General features: G+C 40.6%; 11 protein-coding genes and 4 non-coding genes across 15 annotated transcripts; 7 read left to right on the top strand and 8 right to left on the bottom strand.

Annotated features, from left to right (window-relative positions):
• Positions 1–914: 914 nt before the first annotated feature.
• Positions 915–1644, bottom strand: V1514DRAFT_338857 (uncharacterized protein). The gene has a single exon (XM_066928897.1). The coding sequence runs from the start codon at positions 1503–1505 to the stop codon at positions 1056–1058; it is 450 nt and encodes a 149-aa protein (XP_066780700.1). The 5' UTR covers positions 1506–1644; the 3' UTR covers positions 915–1055.
• Positions 1645–2384: 740 nt separating this feature from the next.
• Positions 2385–4486, bottom strand: V1514DRAFT_322742 (6-phosphofructo-2-kinase-domain-containing protein; the record flags this gene model as incomplete). Its single annotated transcript, XM_066926133.1, has 2 exons — positions 2385–4165; positions 4240–4486. The coding sequence occupies 2 exons, from the start codon at positions 4484–4486 to the stop codon at positions 2385–2387; spliced, it is 2028 nt and encodes a 675-aa protein (XP_066780701.1).
• A 1110-nt stretch (positions 4487–5596) lies between these two features.
• Positions 5597–5668, bottom strand: V1514DRAFT_t120. The gene has a single exon. It is a non-coding gene; the product is annotated as a tRNA-Glu (tRNA).
• Positions 5669–6791: 1123 nt separating this feature from the next.
• Positions 6792–6888, bottom strand: V1514DRAFT_t119. Its single transcript has one exon. It is a non-coding gene; the product is annotated as a tRNA-Ser (tRNA).
• Positions 6889–8807: 1919 nt separating this feature from the next.
• V1514DRAFT_266586 (uncharacterized protein) lies at positions 8808–9095 on the top strand (the record flags this gene model as incomplete). The annotated part of the gene is made up of 1 exon (XM_066924803.1): positions 8808–9095. A coding segment is annotated over one exon (288 nt), but the record flags the coding sequence as incomplete, so codon positions are not given.
• Positions 9096–10744: 1649 nt separating this feature from the next.
• V1514DRAFT_t117 lies at positions 10745–10816 on the top strand. The gene has a single exon. It is a non-coding gene; the product is annotated as a tRNA-Glu (tRNA).
• A 626-nt stretch (positions 10817–11442) lies between these two features.
• Positions 11443–11514, bottom strand: V1514DRAFT_t118. The gene has a single exon. It is a non-coding gene; the product is annotated as a tRNA-Glu (tRNA).
• A 1968-nt stretch (positions 11515–13482) lies between these two features.
• Positions 13483–14412, bottom strand: V1514DRAFT_345289 (SMAD/FHA domain-containing protein; the record flags this gene model as incomplete). Its single annotated transcript, XM_066929227.1, has 2 exons — positions 13483–13639; positions 13706–14412. 2 exons carry the CDS (start codon positions 14410–14412, stop codon positions 13483–13485), a joined length of 864 nt encoding a protein of 287 aa, XP_066780703.1.
• Positions 14413–14547: 135 nt separating this feature from the next.
• On the top strand, positions 14548–15195 carry V1514DRAFT_338868 (uncharacterized protein). The gene has a single exon (XM_066928898.1). The coding sequence runs from the start codon at positions 14744–14746 to the stop codon at positions 15131–15133; it is 390 nt and encodes a 129-aa protein (XP_066780704.1). The 5' UTR covers positions 14548–14743; the 3' UTR covers positions 15134–15195.
• On the bottom strand, positions 15118–16569 carry V1514DRAFT_338871 (uncharacterized protein). The gene is made up of 2 exons (XM_066928899.1): positions 16243–16569; positions 15118–16185 (listed from the first exon to the last, which is right to left on the bottom strand). The coding sequence occupies exons 1-2, from the start codon at positions 16267–16269 to the stop codon at positions 15193–15195; spliced, it is 1020 nt and encodes a 339-aa protein (XP_066780705.1). The 5' UTR covers positions 16270–16569; the 3' UTR covers positions 15118–15192.
• Positions 16570–16674: 105 nt separating this feature from the next.
• On the top strand, positions 16675–17958 carry V1514DRAFT_370205 (alcohol dehydrogenase-like protein). Its single transcript, XM_066929979.1, has one exon. It carries the CDS (start codon positions 16803–16805, stop codon positions 17907–17909), a length of 1107 nt encoding a protein of 368 aa, XP_066780706.1. The 5' UTR covers positions 16675–16802; the 3' UTR covers positions 17910–17958.
• Positions 17959–18116: 158 nt separating this feature from the next.
• V1514DRAFT_338874 (mitochondrial protein Pet127-domain-containing protein) lies at positions 18117–20933 on the top strand. Its single transcript, XM_066928900.1, has 3 exons — positions 18117–18911; positions 18970–20161; positions 20227–20933. The coding sequence occupies exons 1-3, from the start codon at positions 18223–18225 to the stop codon at positions 20860–20862; spliced, it is 2517 nt and encodes an 838-aa protein (XP_066780707.1). The 5' UTR covers positions 18117–18222; the 3' UTR covers positions 20863–20933.
• Positions 20934–21009: 76 nt separating this feature from the next.
• V1514DRAFT_299830 (CYTH-like domain-containing protein) lies at positions 21010–22965 on the top strand. The gene is made up of 3 exons (XM_066925520.1): positions 21010–22423; positions 22503–22615; positions 22691–22965. Exons 1-3 carry the CDS (start codon positions 21070–21072, stop codon positions 22856–22858), a joined length of 1635 nt encoding a protein of 544 aa, XP_066780708.1. The 5' UTR covers positions 21010–21069; the 3' UTR covers positions 22859–22965.
• Positions 22966–23153: 188 nt separating this feature from the next.
• Positions 23154–24803, top strand: V1514DRAFT_338876 (Alpha/Beta hydrolase protein). Its single transcript, XM_066928901.1, has one exon. It carries the CDS (start codon positions 23193–23195, stop codon positions 24660–24662), a length of 1470 nt encoding a protein of 489 aa, XP_066780709.1. The 5' UTR covers positions 23154–23192; the 3' UTR covers positions 24663–24803.
• Positions 24799–26423, bottom strand: V1514DRAFT_338877 (uncharacterized protein). Its single transcript, XM_066928902.1, has one exon. It carries the CDS (start codon positions 26313–26315, stop codon positions 24834–24836), a length of 1482 nt encoding a protein of 493 aa, XP_066780710.1. The 5' UTR covers positions 26316–26423; the 3' UTR covers positions 24799–24833.
• Positions 26424–26748: the final 325 nt, after the last annotated feature.

Below are 26748 nucleotides of genomic sequence, written 5' to 3' on the forward strand. Positions count from 1 at the left end.
CTTATTGTCGATTCAAATATTTGATCTGCTTGCTTGTTTGTTTGTATTATCGTTGTTTGGATGATTTGGTTGAGAAATCTTTATGTTTTAATTTGGATAATTCGAAAATGGTGGTGTTTCTGTTCATATTTTTTTGGTCTTTACTTTTCCATCATTACTTTTTATTTTTACTTTTATTGTGTTCCATATTCGCCTGATATCATTATTATTATAACTATTTTAGTCGAATAAAAAATTATTATTATTTAATGCTGGTATTTCCGTGCGATGTTTGATTATTTTAAACAGAAAGCGCCAGTAGCCATTAACTATCGGCGGTTTAATCGATAGCCATGGATTATCATCAGTTTAGTGATTATTTTCTGCGGCGACGATTGTATTACGAGTAGCAGCAAGGGCAAGAAGAGTATAATGTTGTCGTTGCATGCTCTTCGATATAGGAGATCAGCAGAAAAAGTGTTCATGACTTAGACAATAGTAAGATCGAAACTGCTGAAGAAACATTAGAAAGATACACAAAATTGTTTCACAGTAAAGACCAAAAAAAAAGTGTGTATATACGAGTGTTGGCCAATCCGAGGGATATTTTTTTATGTGATAAATATTTAAGATTATTCGTAATTTTTTCATATACATGTACATATCGGAAAAATATTTAATAAGTGACATATTCCGTTGAATAGGCTATTCGAGAAATAAATGTGCAGTTAGCACAAATATATAAGCCACCTCATTTGTTTCTACACTAAAGTCATCAAGGTTAACGTTTATGCAATAAGTATAAAGATAAATATTTAAGCAGGAAGTATGTGCGTTGAATATGAACCGCATTCAGCGTGTTTTGCAGACTGGTTAGCTATATGACGGCAACTATAAATGATCTACGGCCTTGACAAGTTTATTTTTAATATATTTGTATTGACACGATATGTAATAAGTGAAAATGCCTTTGTGAATAAATAAAAATATTATCTAGGCACATACAGTGAGACAACAGAAATCAATACAAAAAATTAGATTCAACCCAAAAGATTGGCAGACAAGTCAAACCAGTCTCAGGGAAATAAAAACGAAAAGCAACAGAAAGAAACAAAACAAAAAGCAACGAAACAAAGTGCAGCGAGGCAGATAATAACAACCAATAACAATATCACAATCCGAAAGACTGGCAGACAAGTCAAACCAATCTCAGGCAAAATATCACTGAAAAAAGATCGTAGCATAATAACGTACTGAACAAAAAGTCGAAACGCAAGAAAACAAAACGGAACAAAACGGAACGGAACGTAGCAAAGCAAGACTAATAATAAAAAACTATAGCAATAAGACATCAAGCTCGACGCTGAGAATTTCGGCACATTTTCATAGGCGTGTGAGCCCTCCCCCGAAGGCACGCCCACTACCACAATGCGCACGGAGCCCATCTTACGATGCATGTTCTCGGCCGCCGGCGTCACTTCGGCTGACCGAAACAAAAGCGTGCTTGTTTGCACACACCAATACATTCCCAGTCGAATGTTTAACCTAGACGCTGAGAATTCCGGCACATTTTCATAAGCGTGTGAACCCTCCCCCCGAAGGCACGCCTGCTATAATAGTGTGCAAAGTTCTTATTATTATGTGCAGCGGTTGCAATTTCTTTTAATCATTTCAAATGATTGAGCAAGAGTGACATGCCATCTCGGGAGCTCGCTTATCCAGCCATGCCATGCTTCAGTTCAGAGAGCGCGTAATTTTAATTCACATGATAACTAAAAACAAGAAAATTAACAAATCCAAAATCCACTAATAATCAAGAGGTATATTTACATTTTCAAAATACATGTCTTTTACCTGATCGTTTGTGTTGGCAGTGTTGTGCTGTGTTATGGTTGTGTGGAGAGAATTGGTCGAAAGGGAATCGCGATCAATTGTGGATTTAATGTTTATATGCTCCGGCCGGATTCGAGCACGCGGTTTACTTCTGTTTTCATGGCAACGCAAACGTACGTGAGACTTAGTTCATCATTGGGTGTAAGTTAGTTATAACTAACTAATTAAGTAACTTAGTGAATTTTAAGGAATGACAAAGTAATGGTTGATTTGGTTAGGATTTCGTAAGCGCATAATTATTAGTTACAGCTGAGTTACAGGTAACTGAGTTACAGACTTATGAATAAACATTTCTAATATTAAAAATATTTTTTCGACTTTTTAATTTGACACTGTACTCCTGCGTAAAATTTTTATTCCTTGCAAACACACATGAATAGTTAATTATCAATTGACGTAATCACACAGCATATATTCATTAAATAGTGTTTATTGATAAGTAACATAGCATTTAAGTACACCAAACCACAATCATTATCACAATAAGCCTGTTCTTAAGTTGTCATGACTTCTCATCCTCCATTACTACACGGCATTTCAACAAGGTCAAAGTCAGCATAAGCCTCATGATCAGAGTCCATCTTATTTCGATCTTCATCTGTTTCTGATGACGCAAGAGACAAAACAGTGGTTGGATTTTTAAACTTTTCAGGAGACTGTGGTTGCAACGAGCTTGCTTGAAAACTTGAGGCGCCTTCTGGCGATCGTGATATGTTTGCAGACGAAACAGAACTCAAATTTGTCGAACGATGCGTAAAGATGGAATTATGACGCTCCGGAACAGTACTTTTTTTGATACGATTAGCATCTTCGACTCTATAAAACCATTCTTTGTCGCCATCGTATTGATATACGGCCCAGTAAACGCCGTATGGTTTAGGCTCCAAAACCCATAGAGTATTTAGCGGAACATCCAAATCGCCAATTGCTTGTCTTCCAAGGTTCATGAAATAGGCAAGTAACACTCTGGCAACAACCCGATGCCCTATTAGAAGAACATGATCTTGCATCCGTTCAACCTCAACTATAACTGGCCTTAAGCGGTTGATTACGTCGAGATAACTCTCGCCGCCCATACCAGGGTATCGATATCCAATCTTATCATTCATTCGAGCACAGTACTCCTCCGGAAACTTTTCTTTGATCTCCTCATATGTCATCCCATCACAAGTTCCACTACCAAGCTCATTTAACATGCGCATTTGCTTGATATCGTAAGTATCCTCATCAAACCATTTCGCAGTTTCGATACTCCGCTTTAGCATACTTGTCCATACACAAAAATTAGGCTCAATCGGTTCACCTTTGGGAGTCGTAGGTTGAGAAGATGTCCTTTGTGAGTTCAGCAGCGGAGTGATAGCAAAATTCTCCAGTTGTCTTCGTCTAAATTCAGTTCGTTGATGTTCAATAAATTTTGTTAACGCCTTGGCATATTTCTCTCCCTTTAAACTCAACGAAGCATCACCGCCCAGTTTGCCTTCAATATTGTCAGTACTTTCTCCATGCCGAGTGATCCAAATTTGTCGCTCAGTCAAATTGAAATTAAGAAGAAAAAAGACTGCTTGTCCAGCAAGAAAGCCTTGAGTATTGTAAGCGACAACTTTTCTTCCAACATTAATCATTTTGACGTATTGAAATCCATCAATCTTTTCCTCCTCGTCGCCAATAGTCTCATATGTTTTCTCATAATTTTTGACGCGCATTCGAAAATCTTCAAGAGCCAACTCGGCATCCTGGCCTCGATAGTCTGGCCCAGAGAGCTTCAATCTGATGTTCTGCTCAAGCAATTCCTTGTCATTGCAGAGACTTTCAAGAAAGAGCACTTTTAACTCTCCATTGGACCTGTCCCTAACACGATTCAGCACCGTCCGCCTCCTCTTAATGGTGGAATTGGTTGCGTCCAAAATTCCGATGCTCCCGTTACCATGCAAGACCCAGTCTAGTAATTCATCTAATGTTTGTAAAGCCCAGCTTTCTCTAAGAGCTGCAGTCGCTGGATTGTCTGGTTCAAAGAAGTTAGCAGGATGACTCGTATCAAGATTAACTTCTGGGGGGGATCGGGTTCCTGTAGTTGCAGCAAGAACTGGAGAATCTGGTAATGGATGGCTTGCTGGCCCCACGTGTTGATTAGACTGTCTTCTAGTGTTTCCGACGTTAAATATTCTTGTTTCGTGTTGAAGCCAATTCAAATAACGGGCAAGCTTTTTGGTAATATAGGATTTGCCTCGAGCTGGCAATCCAACCATGACAATAACTAGTTTTGATCCGACGTCCCGCGCCGCGATTGTACCATCTGCATCCAACAATTAGATAAAAAATACTAAAAAGAAAGCGAAAAATGAAAAAAAAAAAAAAAAACCTGCTTACCTGGTGATACTCTACTTTTGGTTAACCCTGGAACATCTAGAGTAGTCGCACGTCGTGGAAGCTCGAGGCTAGGTGGAATGATGCCATCCAACGGGTGCACTTTGGGAGAGGTTGAAGTCGATGTAAGAGGTGTATCTGTTAATGCAGATCGGCGTATAGCTGTAGGATATATACGGGGAGATGATGTTATGCTTCTGGAAGGCGGTAGTAATGGAAGAGGGAAAATGTCATTTCCGCGAGATGCCATAATCTTATAGAAATACGAAACTTATTGACGAAAGATAATTACTGGAAGAGAAATGGTGAACTTTTCTAATAAATGTTAAATTAAAAATCGTGGAAACAAATTAATAGACTTGGTCCCCTGTCTTCCTTGTCTTCCTTGTCTTCCTTGTCTTCCTTGTAAAGACTCAACGCAAAGAACTGAGACATCTAACAATGCGATCTGTAAATGACACATTTCAAAAAAAAATAGATACAATGACTGACATCTGTATGAAAAAAAAAATAAAAGAAGAAGTGGCGAACCAGGGGAACAAGTAATACATTGTGCAAAATAAAACAAACTTACCTTTTAAACTGTCAGCTTTAATTGAATTTGATTTCCCTATTCTAAAGACAAAGTCGACCAGCGAAAAGCCTAAAGAAAATCAAACTGAAATCTCAAAATCCGCAAATGTATTTCTGTTGAGAAGTCTGAGCTATAATAATTTTAGATATATACTGCTTCAATGAGTTATATGTTGCAAGTCATACTTGTTTAATCAAGCTACGCATTAATGAATTTACATTTTGTGTTTGGGTTGATCTGCACTTACCCGGCCCAAAAAGCAACGCGGCCAATCGATTCGCACGAAATGGCCACCGTCTCATACAACGAAGCAAACACTTGCGTTCTAGTTTCAAATTTTATTATTGTTTTAATAAATCATATTGCTTGTGATTTGTGAGATTTTTTAAATTTTAAGCTATCTGCTGGCTGTTAAGGCCATATTCCTACGATCTCATCTGGCTTGACCACTAACCATGACGCCCGTGCGTTTAATTCAGGTACAGCTAAGCTACCAGAGCGTTTGCAAGATGTACCAAAAGATATCCTGTACTTCAAATGTTGACCTTACTTACCACAGCTATATAGAATACGTGATAATAAAATATCCATAAACAATTATATATATATACTTAAAATATTAATGTTTTTCTTTTGTTTTTATTCATATATATGTTGCGCAAAAATGAAATGTGTTTGCACCATCGCATATAACTAAGGTACAAATGTACATTGTACATACCTGTTTGTGATTGACCTGTAGCAAACTTATAACAAAAAAAAATAAAAAAAATAAATTAAAAAATACTTCGATACCGGGAATCGAACCCGGATTTGCCCGGTGAAAGCGGACCGTGCTAGCCGTTACACTATATCGAACAACAGTTAAATTTTTTTAATTTTTTTATTATTTATAAGCCATACAACCATATTTTCATGAGGACCTTTGGTCACCCCAGGAGATTATGTCAGGACCCCTGGAAATTACCCGGGCCAAATTCCATGCTGCCGCTGTCTCTGCCGTACAGAACTTGCACCACACACGTCGGCGTATCCCATTTCACGGGGACCCTAGTGAAACCGCGATCACAATTCGGTCTGCCTTTGCTGGGAGTCATTCAAGATAGATAGTCAATAGTTTAAGGAGTGTCTGGGTATGTGGGTACCCTTTGCCCTTCCTGCTTATTTTTTGTCATGCGTATTGCTCATTTTTTCTTTTTCCTATTCTCATATTACTCTTATGCTGTGTCATATTTATTTCTTTTACTATCTTATATGCCTATATGGCTAATGTTCAATATTTATTTATAGCATAATATAAATCGGGGTGCTGTATGACTCCTTTTTAATAAGATATAGTTTTTTTTAGTAGAAACAACAACATGCAAAACATCTTCAAACAAACAGATGGTACCTTTTCAGTACAAATTCGTTGTTGTTTCTACAGTATACTGTAAAGTATATAGACCTGACGTTGGCGTACGTACCTACATCGAGCCTTATGCTCCGTCAATAAAAATAAATCAATCAATCAATCAATTTTTTTTGTATTGTCAAGAGCCATATTTTAAATAATATGAATGAAGTGGCTGCTCGACTATCGATATTTGATATTGAGACGAAATGTAGTAATACAATTAATTGCAAGACCAGGTATTGCAGATGGATAATTAACACAAACGCGGGTTGCGCCTCAGTGCTTTAATGAGTGTTTCGAAGTGTGCGCAGGGTGCGCAGGCATGCAGCATTTGCTCGAAAGCGGCTAGTGGTAGTCATTGTGTATCTAAATTGATTCGCTGGTTTTTGTTTAATTTTAGATTCAATTTATAAAAACTGACGACGGAATTTTATCAAAATGACAAAATCTCCGTTTATTGACAACATTAAGACGAAGTTGTACAAGCATCCCCGATGATGTACTCCAACACAATTAAGCATTAAATTTTTAGGAAAAAATGAAGACAAAGAAAGTATGTACCTTAAAACAAGGTAAAAAAAAATACGACAGGCGCAGGATTCGAACCTACGCGCGGAAACCGCATTTGATAACTTAATTAAATTATTCAAGTCAAACTCCTTAACCACTCGGACAGCCTGTCATAAACTTAATTCTTAAAACTTTCTTGAATAATTTATATCAAAATATGTTCTGACTAACAATTTACGTAAACGTATTTTTTTGTATTTACTATTGTTTTCAGATTGATATAATTTGTGAAGTCAAATAAAAAAAAAATACGTAGCCGTTAAAGTTCCGTTTAGAATGGGAACATGGAAGAAAGAGATATCATGTTACATTGTTCCCCACCTCATCTCACCTACGATATGGTATGGAGTCATCCCTTCATGCGCTCTCACGCAAATCTCATTGATCTTGCACAAGGGTCATTCACAGACGCCTTGCCCATCTTGGGTCATCAAACCATGGATAAGAATAGTAACTACTACTACTCAATACAATTCAATGCAGATTATTTACGTTGTGAACTAAAAGATGCACTTGATACTCGCTTGTGCCTAATCGAGTTCAAGACAACCCCTTCTGGCTCTACTGTTAATCTCTCATCGTTTATTGATGAATTTCGCGATGTCATTACTAATGATGCACCCACACAAGTTCCAAATATAGGAACGGTCGTGCACAAGATCGACCTCCTTCCCAACTCTACCCCATCTCATCGACCGCCCTACCGACTGTCCATCCATGAAAATGAGAAAGTCAAACGACAAATAAACGAACCAACAAGAGGTTTCATCGTCCCATCGTCATCCCTTTTCTCAGCGCCTGTCTCATTAGTACCTAAGAAAGATGGCACACGTCGCATGGTTTTGGATTATCGCCTCCTCAACTTACAAACAGTCAAAAACCGATTTCCCCTACCTGTCATTGACGACTTCATCGAACAGATCGGACCAAGCTCAATCTTCTCGAAGCTCGACCTCATGTCCGGCTACCATCAAATCCGCGTCAACCCCAACGACGAAATTAAAACTGCATTCTCAACGAAGTAGGGACACTATCAATTTAAAGTAATGCCCTTCGGTCTCACCAATGCCCCAGCCACCTTTCAATCCTTATGAACGACATTCTCTCACCATTCCTTGATCGCTTCGTCGTAGTCTACCTCGACGATATTCTCATCTAGAGTCGCAATGAAGAAGAACATGCGGCACATGTTCGTGCTGTCCTTAATAAACTCAAAGAGCATAATCTCATCGCAAAAGCTTCTAAATGCGAGTTTTTTAAGACGTCCGTTAAATTTTTGGGTTTATGTTATCAGCACAAGGCCTCAGCGTGTAGCAAGAAAAAAATCCAAGCTGTCCAGGAATTCCCGGACCCTAAAACTCAACTCGAAGCCATGCACTTCCTAGGCATGACCAATTTCTATCGACGCTTCGTGCCTCACTTTTCAGATGTCGCAGCACCCATGAGACGTTTTACTACAACAAAAATCACATGGGGACCCGAACAACAAGATTCCTTGAGCCAACTCAAACACTTACTAACACATGCTCCAATTCTGATTATTCCCGACCAAGACAAGGAATTTATACTCACAACTGATGCCAGTGATCTCAGAATGGGAGCTGTCTTAGAACAGTATGACAGTACCAAGAAGCTTGGTGTAATTGGTTATTTCTGAAAAACTCCAAGGGTCGCAAAATAACTATAGTATACAGGAGAAAGAATCTCTCAGTATCATTGAAGCACTCAAATTCTTTCGATGCTTACTCCTCGAACGGCATTTCATACTAAACGGATCTCCTATCTCTTACATATCTTCAAGCTCAAACTAAGGCCCCACAAGGACGTATTGCACGTTGGCTGGATTACTTGGCCGAATATGATTTTTCAATCAATTACATCGACGGCAGCCGCAACAAAGTCGCCGATGCTCTCAGTCGCGCATTCATAAACGCAATCGAAGTTCGAATTGAAACACCAACCGAAACACCAACCGAAACACCAACTGAAACACCAACTGAAACGCTGCAAACCCTCATTCCACTTTACTAACAAGACGAATTCTTTTCACCTATCTATGAAGCGTTGAAATCTAATCAACCGGTTCCCAAAGAGATGCAACATTATACGACGCATTACCGATTACAAAACGACGTTCTTTACTTTTTACCCACAGTAGCTCAAGATGCTTCTGAATGGCGATTATGCGTACCAAATGGCCCGCAACGACAAGAATTCATTAAGCACGCTCACGATCCACCATTATCAGGACATTTTGGTCCTTACCGTACTTATATCAACATCTCCTCTAATTATTACTGGCCGAAGATGTTCAGAACTGTCAAACGTTATGTTCAAAGTTGCGTTGTTGGCCAGCGGACATCAACTTCTCATCAGGCTCCAGATGGTCTTCTCAAACCACTGGAGATTCCAGAAGATCGCTGGAAATCTATTTCAATGGACCTCATAACCGGCATACCGCTCTCTAATGGTTTTGATTCTATCCTAGTCATCGTTGACCGCCTCACGAAACGCGCTCATTTCATCCCCACCACAAGAGAAGCTACATCTCTCGAAATCGCGCGACTTTTCATCACATATATTATCCGCCTTCATGGAGTCCCTACATGTATTATCTCAGACCGCGATATTCGGTTTGTCTCCAACGTCTGGAAGTGTTTACAACAGCTTCTAGGCACTAAACTGAACATATTAACACATAATCACCCGCAGACCGACGGACAAACCGGACAAACCGGACGGGTCAATGCTATCGTTAATCGTTTACTCCGCGCTTACTGTTCCCAACATCATCAACAATGGGCAGACTATTTACCTATGGTCGAATTCGCCTACAATAGTTCCGAACAGGCTTCAATCAAAACTTCTCCATTTATCGCAGATTTAGGTTATCAACCACGGTTACCCACTCCGCCCATGCGGAAGAACTCCCAACCAAGTTAGAGGCCTTACTGATCCGAACACAAGATCACATCTCAGAGGCCCAGCGCACCATGGAAGCGCAGGCCAATCGACAACGTATAGATGTAACCTACAACGTTGGTGAAATGATCCTTATTCATTGTGAAGCACATCGCCAGGCAGAAGGCTACTCCAAGGTACTTCTGCTTTATTACGGACCATACCAACTTGTCAAACGTATCAATAATAACACGTTTGAAGTCGACTACCCCAGCATGGACCGTCGCCACCGCGTCGTCAACGTCAGATTCTTTCGTCCGTATATTTCCCGTTCTGACTCCTATCCCAAAGAAATTCCTCGCACGGAACGGAAGCCATCGTTCGCGCTCATGAAATCACAGCTATAGCAGGAGCTGATTCTGCTACTCGCACGCTCGATGTCTACTGGTCAGATTGTCCCCCTGGGCGTGCTTGTACCATCACGAGCATCCATCTTACGTTTTCTTCTACGAAGGACAAGGCATCCTCGCCCGGATGCGATCAAGAAACTAAGAAAAACTTGATTGATTGATTATTTTTATTGACGGAGCATAAGGCTCGATTTAGGCACATACGCCAACTTCAGGTCTATATACTTTACAATATACTGTAGAAACAACAACAAATTTGTACTGAAAAGGTACCATCTGTTTGTTTGAAGATGTTTTGCATGTTGTTGTTTCTACTAAAAAAAACTATATCTTATTAAAAAGGAGTCATACAGCACCCCGATTTATATTATGCTATAAATAAATATTGAACATTAGCCATATAGGCATATAAGATAGTAAAGGAAATAAATATGACACAGCATAAGAGTAATATGATTTTTTTTTTTTATCTTATTAAAAAGGAGCCATACAGCACCCCGATTTATATTATGCTATAAATAAATATTGAACATTAGCCATATAGGCATATAAGATAGTAAAAGAAATAAATATGACACAGCATAAGAGTAATATGAATATGATTACTAATACCATTTTACGCGTTATAGCTAAGCATTGATTAAAACTTAACAACAGTTCGATATAGTGTAACGGCTAGCACGGTCCGCTTTCACCGGGCAAATCCGGGTTCGATTCCCGGTATCGAAGATATTTTTTTTATTATTTTTACTTAAAAGGTTTTAAAGATTTGATGGAGTACATCCTCGAGACGTTGGAGTATGTTAAAATATATGGATTGATCGACGAACGCACCAAAGATAATTTTTGTTATAATCAAAAATGTTGACGAACAAATTTAGCTGAAAACTAAATAAATAAATTACATTAAATTATCGAATATTGTCACACTCTGCCCTGACTATTATTATTAACTAATTTCTTGTCGAGTTAGTCTACTTATTCAAGTGATCGTGTTGAACGGACTCAGACGAGTACCGTTCTCAATAAACTACAAATTAATAGAGGGGGGAATTTTTCCCAAAAATAATTGAGCGTCCCACACTTGTCACTAAATAATGACAAGATAAATTGAATCTAAAATTAAACAAAAACGAAGGAGTCAATTTAAAAACTGACGAGGAAAAACATAATTCAAAAAAGGAATTTTATCATAATGACAAAATCTCCGTTTATTGACAAAATCAAGACGAAGTTGTCCAGCATCCCCGAGGATGTACTCCAAAAATATATAACTATAACTAATAGAAATTGTAATAGAGGATAATAAATATTGATCTTTAAAACCTTTTAAGTAAAAATAATAAAAAAAATATCTTCGATACCGGGAATCGAACCCGGATTTGCCCGGTGAAAGCGGACCGTGCTAGCCGTTACACTATATCGAACAACTGTTAAATTTTTTTTGCAATACTTATTTATAACTCATAAAATCTTATTAGTAATAGCTGATTAATTAATTTAGTTTTAGTTTTTTTTGTGGCATCCGGGCGAGGATGCCTTGCCCTTCGTACAAGAAAACGTAAGATGAATGCTCGTGATGGTTTCTCTGTTTCACTTGGAAATTAGATTTTGTACTACAAAATATTATGTCTGTTTTTTGTTTTTTGCATTTCTGTTGTTTTGCACTTTGCTGTGTTACATTTGTTTTGCAAAAGTTGTTACGATGACAAAATCACGTTATTGGTTTAGCCACTCATGGTATGCCACAAGTGGCGCATTACCTGCTGGCGCGGTTGGCCATAACTCTGCCAGTCCACGACGCCAAACATTTATTTTTTTTGTGCCAGATGTTTCTGAGTTCAGAAATGTTTGAAATCACATCAAGACTTGTGACGATTGTCAAAGATTCAAGGCATCTTCTTGGTTTTGTTGAAACCACTGGAGGTCTTTGAAAATTGTTGCGTGTTGGTATCTATAGACTTTGTCACCAGTTTGCCTGTGTCGGAAGATCACACTAAGATTTTGTGGCCGTGAACCGTCTGAACAAAAGGGCACACTTTACTCCTACAACATAAAATGTAACTGCGGGGCGAGACTATTTGTTTGGTCATTGATTACGTGATTCAACCTCATGAGTTTCCCAATACATAGTATCATGTTACATCGTGTTTAATTTGTTTTTGACATTCGATTCATCAAGCTTCAGTACTGATCTCATAACTGCATATCATCCTGAAAACCAATCAAAGTTTGTTACCCCAACAAAGCCACTAATGAGTTGAAGATTTTACAACAATACTTCCTACTTGCTTATTTCGCTCTTGGAATCATATAGCTGAAGCATGGTATGTGATAGAAACTCAGGCCTATCGTCACTGACGCGAAATCAACCACGAAACAAGATTCAATGAAGTACATAGAAGCTGGTCAAACACATTAGTGAGAATGTGTTTAAAGCTGGCATTTTTGTTGTGAGGCGCGCTCAAGACCATTGTCTTTTCAACATATTTAATATGTAGCACATTGTTCAGCGCCGTGAAGCTCAATGAACCCTATACCAATTATGATCGCCTGTGGTTTTCTGTCAATAAGCAAACAAAAAACAGCATTTTTTCTTAACTTATGTAGTGAACAATTTATTTTTATAGAAAACACAGATAATAGTACCATTTTCGTGATGTTTGAATAAGACCAAAGTTGGAGCAGCGGTCTACTTCAAAGGCCGTGCAATTTTGCGCCAACTATGTTTGCCATTCACGATAGGCGCGATAGGCTTACGAAATCTTGAATGTGGCAAGATCTGGTAAGTTATTGTTTTCACAACCACATCCTGGGAGAACTCCGCTTCTCCTCTCAAAGGTGCGGTCGGCAACTGAGTGAGATATTCCAAGGCTGGCACGCAAGACAGTGTGTCCGCGGTCCAAGTGACATGGTAGAACTATAGAATGGATGGTTCGCATGCTCGAAGAAGATTTCAAAGCAAGAGTACGTCAGAGAGTTGTGGATGTCATTTATCAACTAACTTGATTTTTTTTTTCAGTTGAACAATTGTACATAATATGTGCTACTCTTGATTGTAGTGCGAATAAAGATATGCCGTCTATTTTTGCATTGTGAACTCAAATCCTGTAGGCAATGTGAAGACCTGACCAAAAAAAAAAAAAAAATACTAGAATATTGATAATCAATTAAATCTTAATAAAAATGTTTCGCCTTCACATATATAGTCTTTTTCTATCAAAGGAGCTATACTTTTAATTGTTTGTGACGTCAGTATTCTTCACGTGTTTGTGACTTCAGTAATTACCACGTTTTATTATAAACGCCGTACTTCTAGATATCCAAAATACGTCGTTCTGAGTTATTCCTAATGCGCAAGTCAAATGTAGCGTTTTGGGCAACGCTTGGAATATTTATTTGTCCGCATCCTCAGACAAAATGAGATACTCGCGAGATGACAAACCAAATTCAATTACATCCTTCTCCTTAAGTTCGACGTATTCTCGAGGTTTAATACGTTTTCCATTCACAGTAGTCCCGTTTGCTGATCCAAGATCGTATATAAACGGTCTATAATTTAAGTAAGTATCGGGAACGTGTAAAAAAAATTAGAAAAGGAAATTACTTAATACGTACGAAATATGACTTTGCTTTTCTCCAAAAAAACCAACTTCTACTGTAACGAGCTTATATTGAAGCACTGCATGTTGCTTTGAGCACGAAGGGTGATCCAATGGCACGTCGGCGACCGTACGATCTCGTCCGAATAGATATGCAGGTTGTTGGTCGAGCACTAACGTGTCTAAAATATCAGAATTTTTAAAAACATACAGCCTGTAACTTTTATCTGGCTTTCTTGATTCCGCAGGTTCGGCATATTTAAATGAAACTCCCTTGTACAGCTTATCGCCCATTAATGCGCCTGATGGTTCGTAATTGGGTACCTGTTTTTCGACCGGCGATGGGCTCCTTGAATCTGCATGTTCCTGCTTAACTCGTGCTTCTTCTCGTTCGTACGTCATAAAATCATTAGGAGATCGCGACCGTTCTCGTGGTCGTCGTGACTTGTTTCCATTATGACGCCCCCCCCTACCGTCTCGGCTACCACTGTCGTCGTGCCTTGTTGACCTGGAGTCTTTGGATTCATTTCTCCGGTCGCGTACTCTTTCTCTGTCATGGTCATCCTTTTCCACTAGATTTCGACGTGAAGGATGCATTCTTTCGTTGCGTGTTTTGTCGTCATCCCACCGACTGCTCCCCGCTGACCTATGACGGTCATATCCTTCCCGATCACGGCCCGTTAAACGTCGATGATCTTTATCTGTATCTTCATGTACGCTCATTGTTTTTAGACTTAATATGAGCTTGTATTTATGGTCTTTGATTATCTAACTGCGCTGATTTCGTCAAAGTATTGTGAATTTTAGCGAGCGGCGCTGAATAAATGCAAATTGAAGATTTTTTTGAATGCGGCGGCTCTTTTCTCTCGTGGGCAATTCAAGATGTGATGAATTTCTGATAGAAATCAACAAAAATTACAACCTGGCGCATCTCGGTACTTGTCAAATCTGCGGAGACGCGAAGGCACAATACAAGTGCCCTCGCTGTCTCATAAAATAGTAAGTTTTGTTACCGTAGGTTTTGGTGTGCAGAGGAATCGATGCTAACAGTGACATGATCTTCATTAGCTGCTCATTGAAATGTTTTAAGGACGAAAAGCATGCACATGCTGAAGAGCCAGCAGTTGTACAAGAAAAGGTTGCGTTTGAAGTCGGAGAGGCTGCATCATTACAAGCAGGTCCATATGATAACATTTTAATGGATCCAATGATCCAGGCCATGCTTCGATCGCGGACTCTACAGCACCATCTTTTGTCGGTCAGGGAACTATATGCAAATCAATCAGCATCTGGAGAACAAACTGAAGAAGGAAGGAAAGATGTTGCATTAAAAAAACTACGAGAACTGCGAGCAGGTGGGGTAGAGGATAATATCGAAGTGGAGGAATTTGTTGCTCGGTTTTTGGAACTTCAACATGGTAAAGAGAGCATGGAAACCATTTAATTTGCATTTTAATAACTGAGATGTACTTTCCTAATCATGATGCATATCCTTTTTTTTTTTTATAATGTGCCCTTGTAGATTCCCCTAGGAACACCAACATGACCAGGAACTTTAAACCTGAAAACTTCGCCACCCAAGTCATAATGTGATTCTTTTTCAGACCATGCGTTGCGGTCGGCTTCCTCCAAAGAAGCAGTCGTAACAAACAATGAATCCAAATCTTTACCGCCAAAAGTTGGGCAGGTTACATTTCGGGCAGGAAATTTAAAGATAGCTTTTAATTGGCCGGTCAAAGAATCCCTCTGTTCGACTCGATGACCACCCCAGATGGCAACAAACAGGTCTCCTTGAGCAGATATGGTAAGGCCATCCGGAACCGCACCATCTCCATCGACTTCAAACAAAGCCCGCTTGTTGGATGCCACGCCTGTGTCCACGTCATAATCATAAACCCAAACTGTTTTCGTTGGCGAATCTGAATGGAACATGGTGGTGCCATCGTCAGAAAATTGAAGCCCATTGGGGATGCTGCAGCCGTCAAATAGGGACCGCACGGATCCGTCAAGTTCAAGAGCAAACAACGTGCCGATATCCTCTATACCATCATGTTCAAGATTGTTAATCATAGTGCCAGCAAGAAAGCGACCGCTTGGATCAACATTGCCGTCGTTAAATCGCAACCGGTCGTGCTTGTCGGCGTCGTGCTTGTAAACATTAACCTTGTATTCAAGATTCTCGTCACCGGGTCGTGCAATGGCAAATCCGTGTTGCGCGCCAACAAGAAATTCTTTGGGAGAACTAGGCGTGAGCGCTAAAACCGTAACTGGTTCTTTAAACTGTGTAGTGTGAATGTATTCAATCGACGGTGCGAAAACTTCGACCGGTGGTGCTTCCGGATGCGTTACGGACGGAGACAGGCGAAGTTCTTCAGTTTCTGGAATCAATGCAACAGATTTAAGTTGCTTTTGAATAACGTCAACAAAATACAATTCATTTGTCGAAGGAACGTAAGCCGGGCCTTCTCCGAGAATGGCATGAGGGGTGACGAATGGCTTGAAACAAGTTAGCAACAATTTCACAAAAAGAGAAAGATGGCGGACGCATATTACAGTAGATATTTCGTATTCCACAACCATAATTCCAAACCAATGCAATAAACCGAAATGACAAGTACCCAGTTCAACCAAGCCAAACAAAATGACACTTGACTCGAACAACTAAATAGTTCTTGAAAAGGGGTTTGTCGTTAGCGGCCCAGCCGCACGTGCCCTCAGCAGTTGAACAGCAAACATTGTGCACTTCACACCCACTCACAGCGGTCAATTGGTGGTTAAACTACAAAATTTGATAAATCTATTCGCATGTGTATGCGTTAATGGCTCAGTTTGTTCTTCAGTCACCTCGTTGCCATGCCAATTGACGCAAGAGTTCAGCGTGTGCCTGTGTTTATATAATACAGCTGCACATTTGCCCGAGCACTCCCCTAACCACTAATGACTGGGCAAATGTCGCAATGGCCGCTAGCTACGTTATCCGTTTCCGGCGAAATTGACCGTTATTGTTCATTTTCTTCAACTGCTTTCTTTTTCAACTGTCCATTACAATTTACCTCTCACTGCCAATTGGCCATCTTAGTTTAAAGGAGGAAAAAAAAAAAAAAAAAAAACCAATGACAGTGTCAGAAATCCCCGAGACTCAACTGGCACAGGTCCTTCGCAGTTTTAATTCCCCTTATAAATTAGAAACCGTTCCTGTCGACCTCAAGCTGCACCCTCACGACTTGCTGATAAAAGTGGGTGCTGCCGGATACTGCCATACAGATGCGGTCTACAGTTCAGGCGCAATGAAGCAAGTGCTTCCAATAATCAATTCGCATGAGTTTGTTGGCACAATTGTCGCCCGCGGCGAAAAAGCTGCCAATGTCCGACATCTGCAAGTAGGCAGCAGAGTTGGAGTTCCGGGAAGAATATTTCGACCCTGCGGCACGTGCAGCGAATGCGCCAACAACGAAGAAGATGAGCCGGGATATTCCGTGTACTGTCCTTTCGGTGGCAGCCTGGGCCTAAGTACTAACGGCGGGTTCCAGGAATACGCCCTGGCTGATAGCAGGCAAGTTGTTCCCCTACCAGACGAGTTGTCTGATGTGGAAGCCGCACCGCTAATGTGCGCCGGTCTTACAATATACTCTGCAATCAAAAAAATTGGCCTTCGCGTGGGCCAAAGCTTGGCGATTGTAGGCTGCGGAGGTGGCTTGGGTCATCTTGGCTTGCAATACGCAACAAAACTGGGACTAGAAGTGATTGGAATTGATATCCATGATGCTGCTATTGAACTTTCCAAAAGCTTATATACGGGCGCACAAATCTTTGACGCAAGAACGCATACGCCACAAGCAGTTCTGGATATTGTGTATGGCCCAGTAGCAAAAGCAAAAATTTCCCCAGAACGTGGGGTGGACGCGGTCATTATCCTTCCAGAAGTGCAAGAAGCTTTCGAGTACGGAATCAGTCTTTTGCACGACCACGCAACCCTATGCCTAGTGTCATTCCCCAAAGACGGGTTTCATCTGGATGCACGTTCGGTAGTATACCGTGATCTCAAGGTCATTGGCAGCCTAATAGGTACGACAAGGACGGCAAAAGAAATGGTGCAGTTCTCTGTGGACAACTATGTGCGCGCCAAGGTCGAGACATTCGCTCTCAAAGACCTGAACATTCTAGTAGAGGAGTATCATAGTGGAAGAGCAGGCAAATTTGTTATCGATTTTTCATTATAGAACCATGTTTGCTAGACAACAATAAAGCAAAGTTAGTTAAGACGCAATGCCATGATAAAACGAACGCGCATGCCCATTTGCGCGTTTGCGCGCTTGTCGCAAAGTGCGCGTCGACCAAAAATTACATTACGTCCGGGTAAGCTTGCTCGAGTGTGGTGGCAAGTTAACGGCTCGGGGCACATATAAGGTTGGATGTGATTCCCAAACAACAACGCGTTCGTTACAATTTTTATATATAATTTGCTGGCTGTTCAAGTTTGGGAATTAGTTCTAGCTCGTTCTTGATGTCTTATGATTGATTATTTAGATAAATATGATCCCAGTAAGGATCTACCGGTATATAGGAATTAGCAGACGATATAAATCAACATATTACCGAAATCGTCTTCGTCATATATTGCGGCGTCCGGTTCAGGTAACCAGAACAGCGATCAAGGTTCGATCAGATAAAACGTCTGTTGTGTCTCATCGGGGCCAATTGCCTACCACAGGGACAAAACATACTGTGAATTGCAAAGAGTTTGAGCAGAGTCAGCAGGCCACAGATTATCAGGCGCCAATAACAGACAGCCATGATCGTTCCGCTTTTGCAAGTGCTGAATACAACACACGTAATTCCAAAATTACCTTACAGGATTTCATTGCAGTGTTCAATAAGGAGGGACGTCAGGCGTCCCTGAAGCGTAATACGTCTATACCTGTTCTTTTGAAATCCACGCTTGTTGATTCCTACTCACAATTTAAACGTCAAAATTTTGAATTGGACAGTGCAGATGAGTGGGGCGGCGCTTTAGAGCTTGTTACCATTTTACCAGATTTATACTCGGCGGAACTTACAGTGCCGGACCATGTCCCAAAACATTTGCAAAAACATTTCAATGTCATTCAAAATCAATATAAAAATATAGCGGAAAACACTAGCCAGGACGATGATAAATCTTTGCAATTATATGAACTGTTTGAGAAATCTATTCCTTTCATAACGTATAATCTTCAGAAGAGGTAAAATTGGAAGAAATCCCCAACTCATTTTTCCTGGTTTGGTAACAAAAATTTTTAGGTCTAAGGCAAATGCGTTGTCATTAAATGAATTAATAGATCAGAATGCAAATCGTGTTCGGCCAGCGTGGGAATTGGACACATCATATGTTGCCGAGGGGGACTCCTCGTTAGTGTACACAACAATCGATCCAGACACGTTAAATCTCAAATCGATTGAACTGCCACCACAAGACCGTATTTTGCCGCCATTAATTGCTCATAATCTCGACAAGGTACTATTCAACCCTGGAGTTCATTTTATGCAGGACCCACGCACTCGCGTGTATAATTTTTCACCAAAACTTAGACATATCATGCCTGTTCATGATTTTGATTTTAGTTCATTACCAGAATATCAAATTTCTTCGGCAGATAATGTTTTGGCTGGCCTTGCTCAAAGTCATAAATTGAAATATTTTGGCTCAACGTCCAATCTCACTTCAACCCTTCAGCAATTTCATTTTTTAATCTCACGTTGGCGGTATCCTAATGCTGACACCATGCCGACGGGACGAAACGAACCCACGTCGCCTTTTTCTCCGTCCACACTTTCCGCCACATCGATATTTCTTAGATACCGAGAAGATTCTGATACGTATGCGATCGACAGCGATAAATCGCTTGATGTCGATTTATTGTTGACATATTTGGGAAGGTCAATGGAAAAACAAATAGTAACAGAACTAGATATTTATGAAAATTTTAAAATTGGCAATTCTCATTTGCTGCCACCGGAGGTGAAGCATGAGCGAGAAGCGTACCACTATTCCTCGATTGGAAACTTTTTGCTACGGTCGCAACAGGACTGCATGGATCCACGACTTCCTGGGGAAGGCACGTTCGATATTAAAACCAGAGCGGTCGCGGCAGCACGGTTTGATCTTGAGTATGTAACTGAGACAGGGTTTACTGGGTATCAATTAAGGAAGATCCGTGGTCGCTATGAGTCATTTGATTCAGAATACTATGACATGATCCGATCAGCGTTTTTGAAATATTCCCTTCAGGCCCGAATTGGTCGCATGGATGGAATTTTTGTAGCGTATCATAATCTTATGAGAATATTTGGATTTCAATATATTCCACTTGAGGAAATGGATCTATGCATTCACGGTTCAAATCATGAATTTATTGCCCATAACGAATTTAAAATTTCAATGAAAATTTTGGAAGAACTGTTGGAAAGAATCACACAGAGTTTTCCAAAGCAGGTAATGATTTTTTTATTTGTTTTTTTGATTCATAGGTATCGATGCTAATAATAATGTCAATATAGTCAGTACGAATTATTTTGCATACTCCGCTGGACGAATACGACATGAATGTTTTCGTGACTGCATTGACGAAGGAGCAAATTGATGAATTTCAAAAAACATCTAAGGACTACGGATATAAAGTGACTTCTCAAGTGGTTGATGCATTGCAACACGACGAAACGAAGGACACGAAGTCAGATGATGATAACTCAAGCGGGCCCAAACCAAATATAGTTGAAGTATTAAAGCTCAAAGCAGATGCTGAAGAGGCGAGGCTTTCTCGGATAATGAGTAGCCCGAGCTATAAGGCATGTCATGACAGTTACGTGATTAGAGTCAACAACAAGGTCAACAATTTATTTACAGCGAAACCTCCGCGGCCGACTGGTCCAGGCCAATGGAGGTGTGAGTACAGCATTACCAAAAGCGATGTTTCACGCACAAATCTTCGAGCCGCGTTTGAATCAATGAAACAAATTCAAAGCCCTCGTAACAAATCAAGGTCTACTGAAATTGCATATCGAGGTTTAAGCAAACTTGGGTGGAAGTACCAGGTAGAAATGGACAGACTGGATAAGAAACTGGGCTATCCAGAATACAAGCCGGGTCAATCCAAAGAGCTATTAGAAGAATTCAAATCTAAAAGGAATCTGTAAAAGTTCTAAAAATGTATATATATGTAAAGTTTTATATTACAATATTTAAAATTGTATTTTTTTTTAATTCATATGGGTTTATTAGATAATGAGAGCAGTTCTGACTAAAACGGCGCGCGCATCGCTGATCGTCCCCCAATGAATAATATCCGTCCCTGATTTAGATAAAAGACGTCTCCATATCATATTAATTAACAAAAACAAGATATGGATCTTCGATCAATTATTAATACTGACGGTTCTAATAATATTCAGCAGTCTTTGCCGTCAAGTTTTCAGCCTCCTCCTCCTCCGCCTCCACCACCACCACAGAGACCACAACCGCGTCGGACATCATCTATCGCAGACATAGTCGACGCTCCAGGCACGCCTCCGCTGATCCCATCACCAATATCGCATCATTCAACGCCGGCCACCTTGCCTGGATCCACACCAAATCACCAACAAATGATGCGAGCCGCGGCGGCAAGTTCTCCGACATTATTGGCCAGACCGGCACTTTCATCGCCCACAGTGACTTCTTCCGGCGGCCAGCTGAGTCGAAGTCGGAGCATGAGCATTACATCGATCACGACGAATGAAGAACCCGAACAATCGAGGAGTGGAAGTATATCATCCACGATCGGTGCAAAGCCAGAAAGTCCAATTCACAACTCAGCCGTGGCAAGCAACAACAACAACAACAACAACAGTACGAAAACGACTGAATCGATTGAAAAAGAAGTTAAAGAGACAGAAAAGAAGACATCAAAACAACGGTCAGATGAATCGTCAAAAAAGGATTTGGAAATAAAATTAAAATCAAGAAAGCCGAAAAAATATAACACGCCTCCTATATTTGCTCGCAAGTGGACGCCAAATTGGCGGGAACAATACGGATTATCAAATGGCAAGCCACATCAAGCTTCACCAGGTCACTCTTCTTTTTCAAATGCAGAATTTGACGACCATGCTCATAAGCGAGAAGAGTTAAGCCATGATGGATCGTCTGCGAGGGCTGCGAACGACAGCAAATTGAAATATACCACCTTTACAGATGTTGTGCCTTATGAAGATCTTTCAAGAAGGGTTGCCAGCTGGGTGTTTGCTAATATTGCCGATCTTTCACCAGAATTACAATCACAAGTAGAAATTGAAGCTAAAGTTGGCGTGATCATGATGAATCAATCACGAAAAAGATTGGTAATTCCTGCCGACTCTGAAGTTTTGCTAAATATGGATATGCTTGCCGGTACGGTTACGTTTGAGTCAGAAGTTGGCGAATTGCAACACCGAGCTTTCCAGAAATTTTTAGAGTCGAGTGTTGAATCATCGAAAAAATGGTCGACCCCGATCAAGTTCATAAAGGAAAAAACGAGAGATGTGTACTACAAGTTACCGCCAGCTCCTGGAAAGTTTGTAGGGCCACAAGGGAATCGATTTGATCGCTTGAGAGTTTCAATTGATACGGATACTAACAAGGTCACTGCCAAAATTGTCAAGACTAGGATTAAGGACTTGATGATTCATTGTCCTGGGTCTAAATTTGATTATAGAATTTCGCTTAATATTGAAAAGCCAGGTTAGTGTGGCAATGACTAATTTTTATATAATGTTTTTTTTCCTCTTTTGTTTGATCATTTGATTAACTTATATGATAGATTCTTTTGAACCTACGCCAAGTACTAAACCGATATATGAGCGAGTCAAGGACAGAGTTAGTTATCTTCATGGAAATTCTAGAGTTGACCTAACTCAGGTTGGCGGAACAGATGTAAGTGCTTGCTTGGTTGCTTTCTTTTTTTTTTTTTTGTATTCTTTTTAAATCTAATGGAGTAAAAATGTTTAGATGAAATCACACGAGTTGGAAATCGAGCTTGATATTCAGGACACGTTACAAAACATTGCAAAGATTAGACGAAACGAACGTGGCAATGATTTTGAAGACGGCATCCGATCGTTTCTTGACAACGTGCGAATACTGGTTAGACGAGGTGGAATCGAATTAAGCTCATAAAGGCTCATCATATTCTTTTTTTTTTTTACTTTCCATGATGCTGTTTTGTAATATTATTAAGACTAGAATTAGTGTACAGTACTTTAAAATAATAAACATTTACAAAGGCAAACTGAGACCCCTGCCGCTGCGGGATAGGGTTATATTTAAAGGTGGCAGTAAATTTTTTCAGGGGCAGCACAGGTCACGTTTTATTGCGTGCTGGAGCCAAAAGTGAAATTTTCTGACTCGTTAAACTTTACTTTGATTACATGATGTCTAGCATTGCTTGATTTAAAAAAAAAAAGCTTTGAATCGTTTCGACTCGGTTTGAATCATCTTATCCATCGCGATAATGCCTCGACTGCCATTCCTTTCGTCGTTGCGGTATGCGTCTTCGGCCGCCACGCTGAGGGCATCGGCAAGTGTTGCATCTGCGTCCACGACATCTGGCTCGAACTCGTCCTCCGCGCCACCACCACCACCACCGTCAAATGAGCCCATGCGATTCCCTTGCCTTGATGCTATTGAGCGAAGGACAAAGTCATTCGACTCCGGCCCAGAGCCAACGTACTCGAAGAACTTGTCTGGTTTTTCACTTTTTCACTCGCCTTCACCTTTGCGCCTCGATTACGGCGGCATCTTGCCCGAATTCGACATTGCCTACGAGACGTGGGGTCAGCTTTCGCATGACAGATCAAATGCTGTCCTGTTACACACCGGTCTGTCGGCCTCATCGCATGCTCGGTCTCACAGCCAAAATCCAGCGCCAGGTTGGTGGGAGAAATTTATTGGGCCCGGCCTTGCCATCGACACGGACAAGTTTTTTGTGATTTGCACGAACGTCATTGGCGGCTGTTATGGGTCATCGGGTCCGTCGTCGATTGATCCGGCTGACGGCAACCGATATGCTACCAGATTTCCAATCGTAACTGTTGACGACATGACTCGAGCTCAGTACGATTTTATTCAGAAAGAGTTGGGAATTTCAAGACTTCACGCCTCCGTGGGCGCGTCCATGGGTGGCATGCAATCCTTATCATTTGGAACCCAGTTTCCCGATGCTGTTGGCAGGGTCGTTTCCATTTCTGGTTGCGCCCGATCATACCCGTCATCAATTGCCATGCGTCACGCTCAACGGCAAGTTCTCATGGCAGATCCAAATTGGCAGCGTGGGTTTTATTATGATACTGTGCCGCCTCATGCAGGCATGAAACTTGCTCGTGAAATCGCCACCATCACGTACAGATCTGGTCCTGAATGGGAACAACGATTTGGGCGCAAACGGGCAGATCCCAGACAACCACCTGCATTATGTGCTGATTTCTTAATCGAGACATATTTGGACCATCAGGGAGAGAAATTTTGTTTAGAGTATGATCCCAATTCCTTATTATATGTTTCAAAGGCTATGGACTTGTTTGATTTGTCCGCCTCATTCAGAGAACAGGCTAAAATCAACCGCGCAGCACCCACGCAGGTGTCTGATAGTGGTGCGGGCGCCTGCGCTTTACCTTCGAAACCGTATGAAGAGCAAAGCGATGTTCCTGCTCAACTCGAATTTCATGAAGCCAGAAGTGAACTTGTCGAAGGAGTGAAGTCTTTGAATGATACGCCGGTTCTCGTGCTTGGGGTTGAATCAGATATTCTGTTCCCGTCGTGGCAGCAACAAGAAATTGTCGACGTATTAAGGGATGCTGGCAACAAGCAAGTCGAACATTTAGAGTTGAGTTATGACATTAGCAAATTTGGTCATGATACTTTTCTTTTGTCGGTTAATGAAGTCGGCGGTCCCGTAAAAAAATTTTTGGAACAGGATATTTAAGGATTTTTTTTTTTTTTTTGATGTCAGTCATTTCACTTTTTACATTTGGAGTTAAAATTATAGGGGATCATTTTATTTTATTTTATTTAATTTTTTTTTCTTTTCTTTTTTATAATTAATGAATGCATACAGTTTGGTCTATTTCAATTCGAGATTTTTTTTTTTATTATATTATTCTCTGTATATACTATAATGCTTCTCTTCATCAAATCGTCGCTTGACCAAGTCAAGCACGCTTTGTGGATACACGTCGCTAACAGAGTCTCCATCAATTAATACTCGTTTCACGTGCTTTTTCGATTCTTCCTTTGTCATCAAAACAATATTTTGTAAAGACCAGTCTCCTTCTTTTAACCATTTCGTGAGCATGATGCGGTTGTTACCACTTTCTCTCGACACCACGGACCGGCCTCTAAACACTTCTTCAATAAGATAGCCAACGTCGCTTTGATCCAACGGCAATTTTTGCGTGCCTTCTAATTTCATTCGCTGCCCTGACAGACTATGTAGCGCGTTATCGTAAATTTTGACCCGGTTTCGGCCGAGAATGTATTCATCGACAGGGTATCCACCCAAATCAGTCAAGATATGGGTTGCAAGCGCCAAGCCAAACATGCCTGGCATGGTACCAAGTACTGGTAAAATCCTGGCTCTAAAATCTTGCAACACTCCTAATTCGCCCACTTTTCCCTGCCGAAATACTTCTTCATCTAATGGCAGTAATGATGCTTTTTCCGGACTAGGCTTTTCTGACGAAAAAACAACAGTAATGCCGTTAACTATTCCTCTTAATCTCAGTCTTCGTCGCGTGGCCCTGGCCAAGGGATCTTCGGCCGTGCCTGAAATATCATCAATTTGAATCCTGGTCGGATCAGCCTTGCAACCAGCACCCATGGCAGAAATAACTTTAATTTTGTTTCGATAACAGTATTCAAGCAAATCAACCTTGGTGTCAATATTATCGATTGCGTCCACCACGATGGTCGGTGAACCTTGTAATAACCTGTCGGCGCTATCCTTGTTCCACAATTCGACCGCAGTCTCGACCTCGACCCACGGGGCAACTTTTTCTAAATATTTCCGCAAGCTTTCAACCTTGGGAGTTCCAACATCTTCCAATGTCGCACTGGCGTGCCTATTCAATGATGACAATGTAACTTGATCGAAATCGATAATCCTGATCTTGCCGATTCCTGACCGCACCAACATGGCAATCACCCAACTGCCGACTCCGCCGCATCCGACCACGACCACGAACGATTCGCGAATTTTTTGTAGTCCATCTTCGCCAAGAAAAACCCGGTTTCGAGCAAGTTGTTCATCTATCAGAGCCGGATCATACTCAATTCGGCCGCCAGTACCACGAGTACTTGCTGCTTTGACATGACGAACTGGCACTCCATATTCATTTAATTCAATCGGCTTAATCTTTTCGGTTGCCGAACCTGCCACTAAACTACTACTTCTTGAAATGGAAGGTGTGGATTTAATTGACGCGTCAATCGATTGTTTCAAATCTGCCAATTTTTTTGACCGTTCTAATTTCTGGATTCCAAGAGTTGCGAGTACCGTGACCGCCGAAGTAGTTGCAATTCCGGCTGCTGCAAGAAAAGCCAGGGTCCGAGAGGAGTAATTGGATAACGAGTTAGACATTTCTATATTTTATTCAACCAATAACTGTTTTTTTTTATTTTTCCTGTTGGGTTTATTTCTTGATCCCAAATCGCGGTTGCCAAAAATTTCGGAGTTTAACTTTAAAAACTATATAGCTACTATAGCATATAATGATTTATAAGAGGACTTTAATTTTGCTATTGTCTCATTTTTTTTAGCAATTAAATACCTTAATACAAGCTTATTACTTACATCAAAAGTTCTCTAAAAATATAAAAGTTGAAAAAAAAACCGAGAAAGCACAAAGCCAAATTTAAAGACCACATAAATAAATATACAAGCTGAAGTTCATTAAAAAAATACTCCCATCGATTTCCTAACCTCCATTCTCGCCATTTTCGCCGCCTCCTCAAAGTCTACACAATTCATCTTTTCCTTATTATACTTCTTGGTATTCTCAATGAAGCCAGCA

Source organism: Lipomyces japonicus (genome assembly GCF_038497905.1).
Source record: "Lipomyces japonicus strain CBS 7319 unplaced genomic scaffold V1514scaffold_85, whole genome shotgun sequence".
Classification (NCBI taxonomy): domain Eukaryota; kingdom Fungi; phylum Ascomycota; class Lipomycetes; order Lipomycetales; family Lipomycetaceae; genus Lipomyces; species Lipomyces japonicus.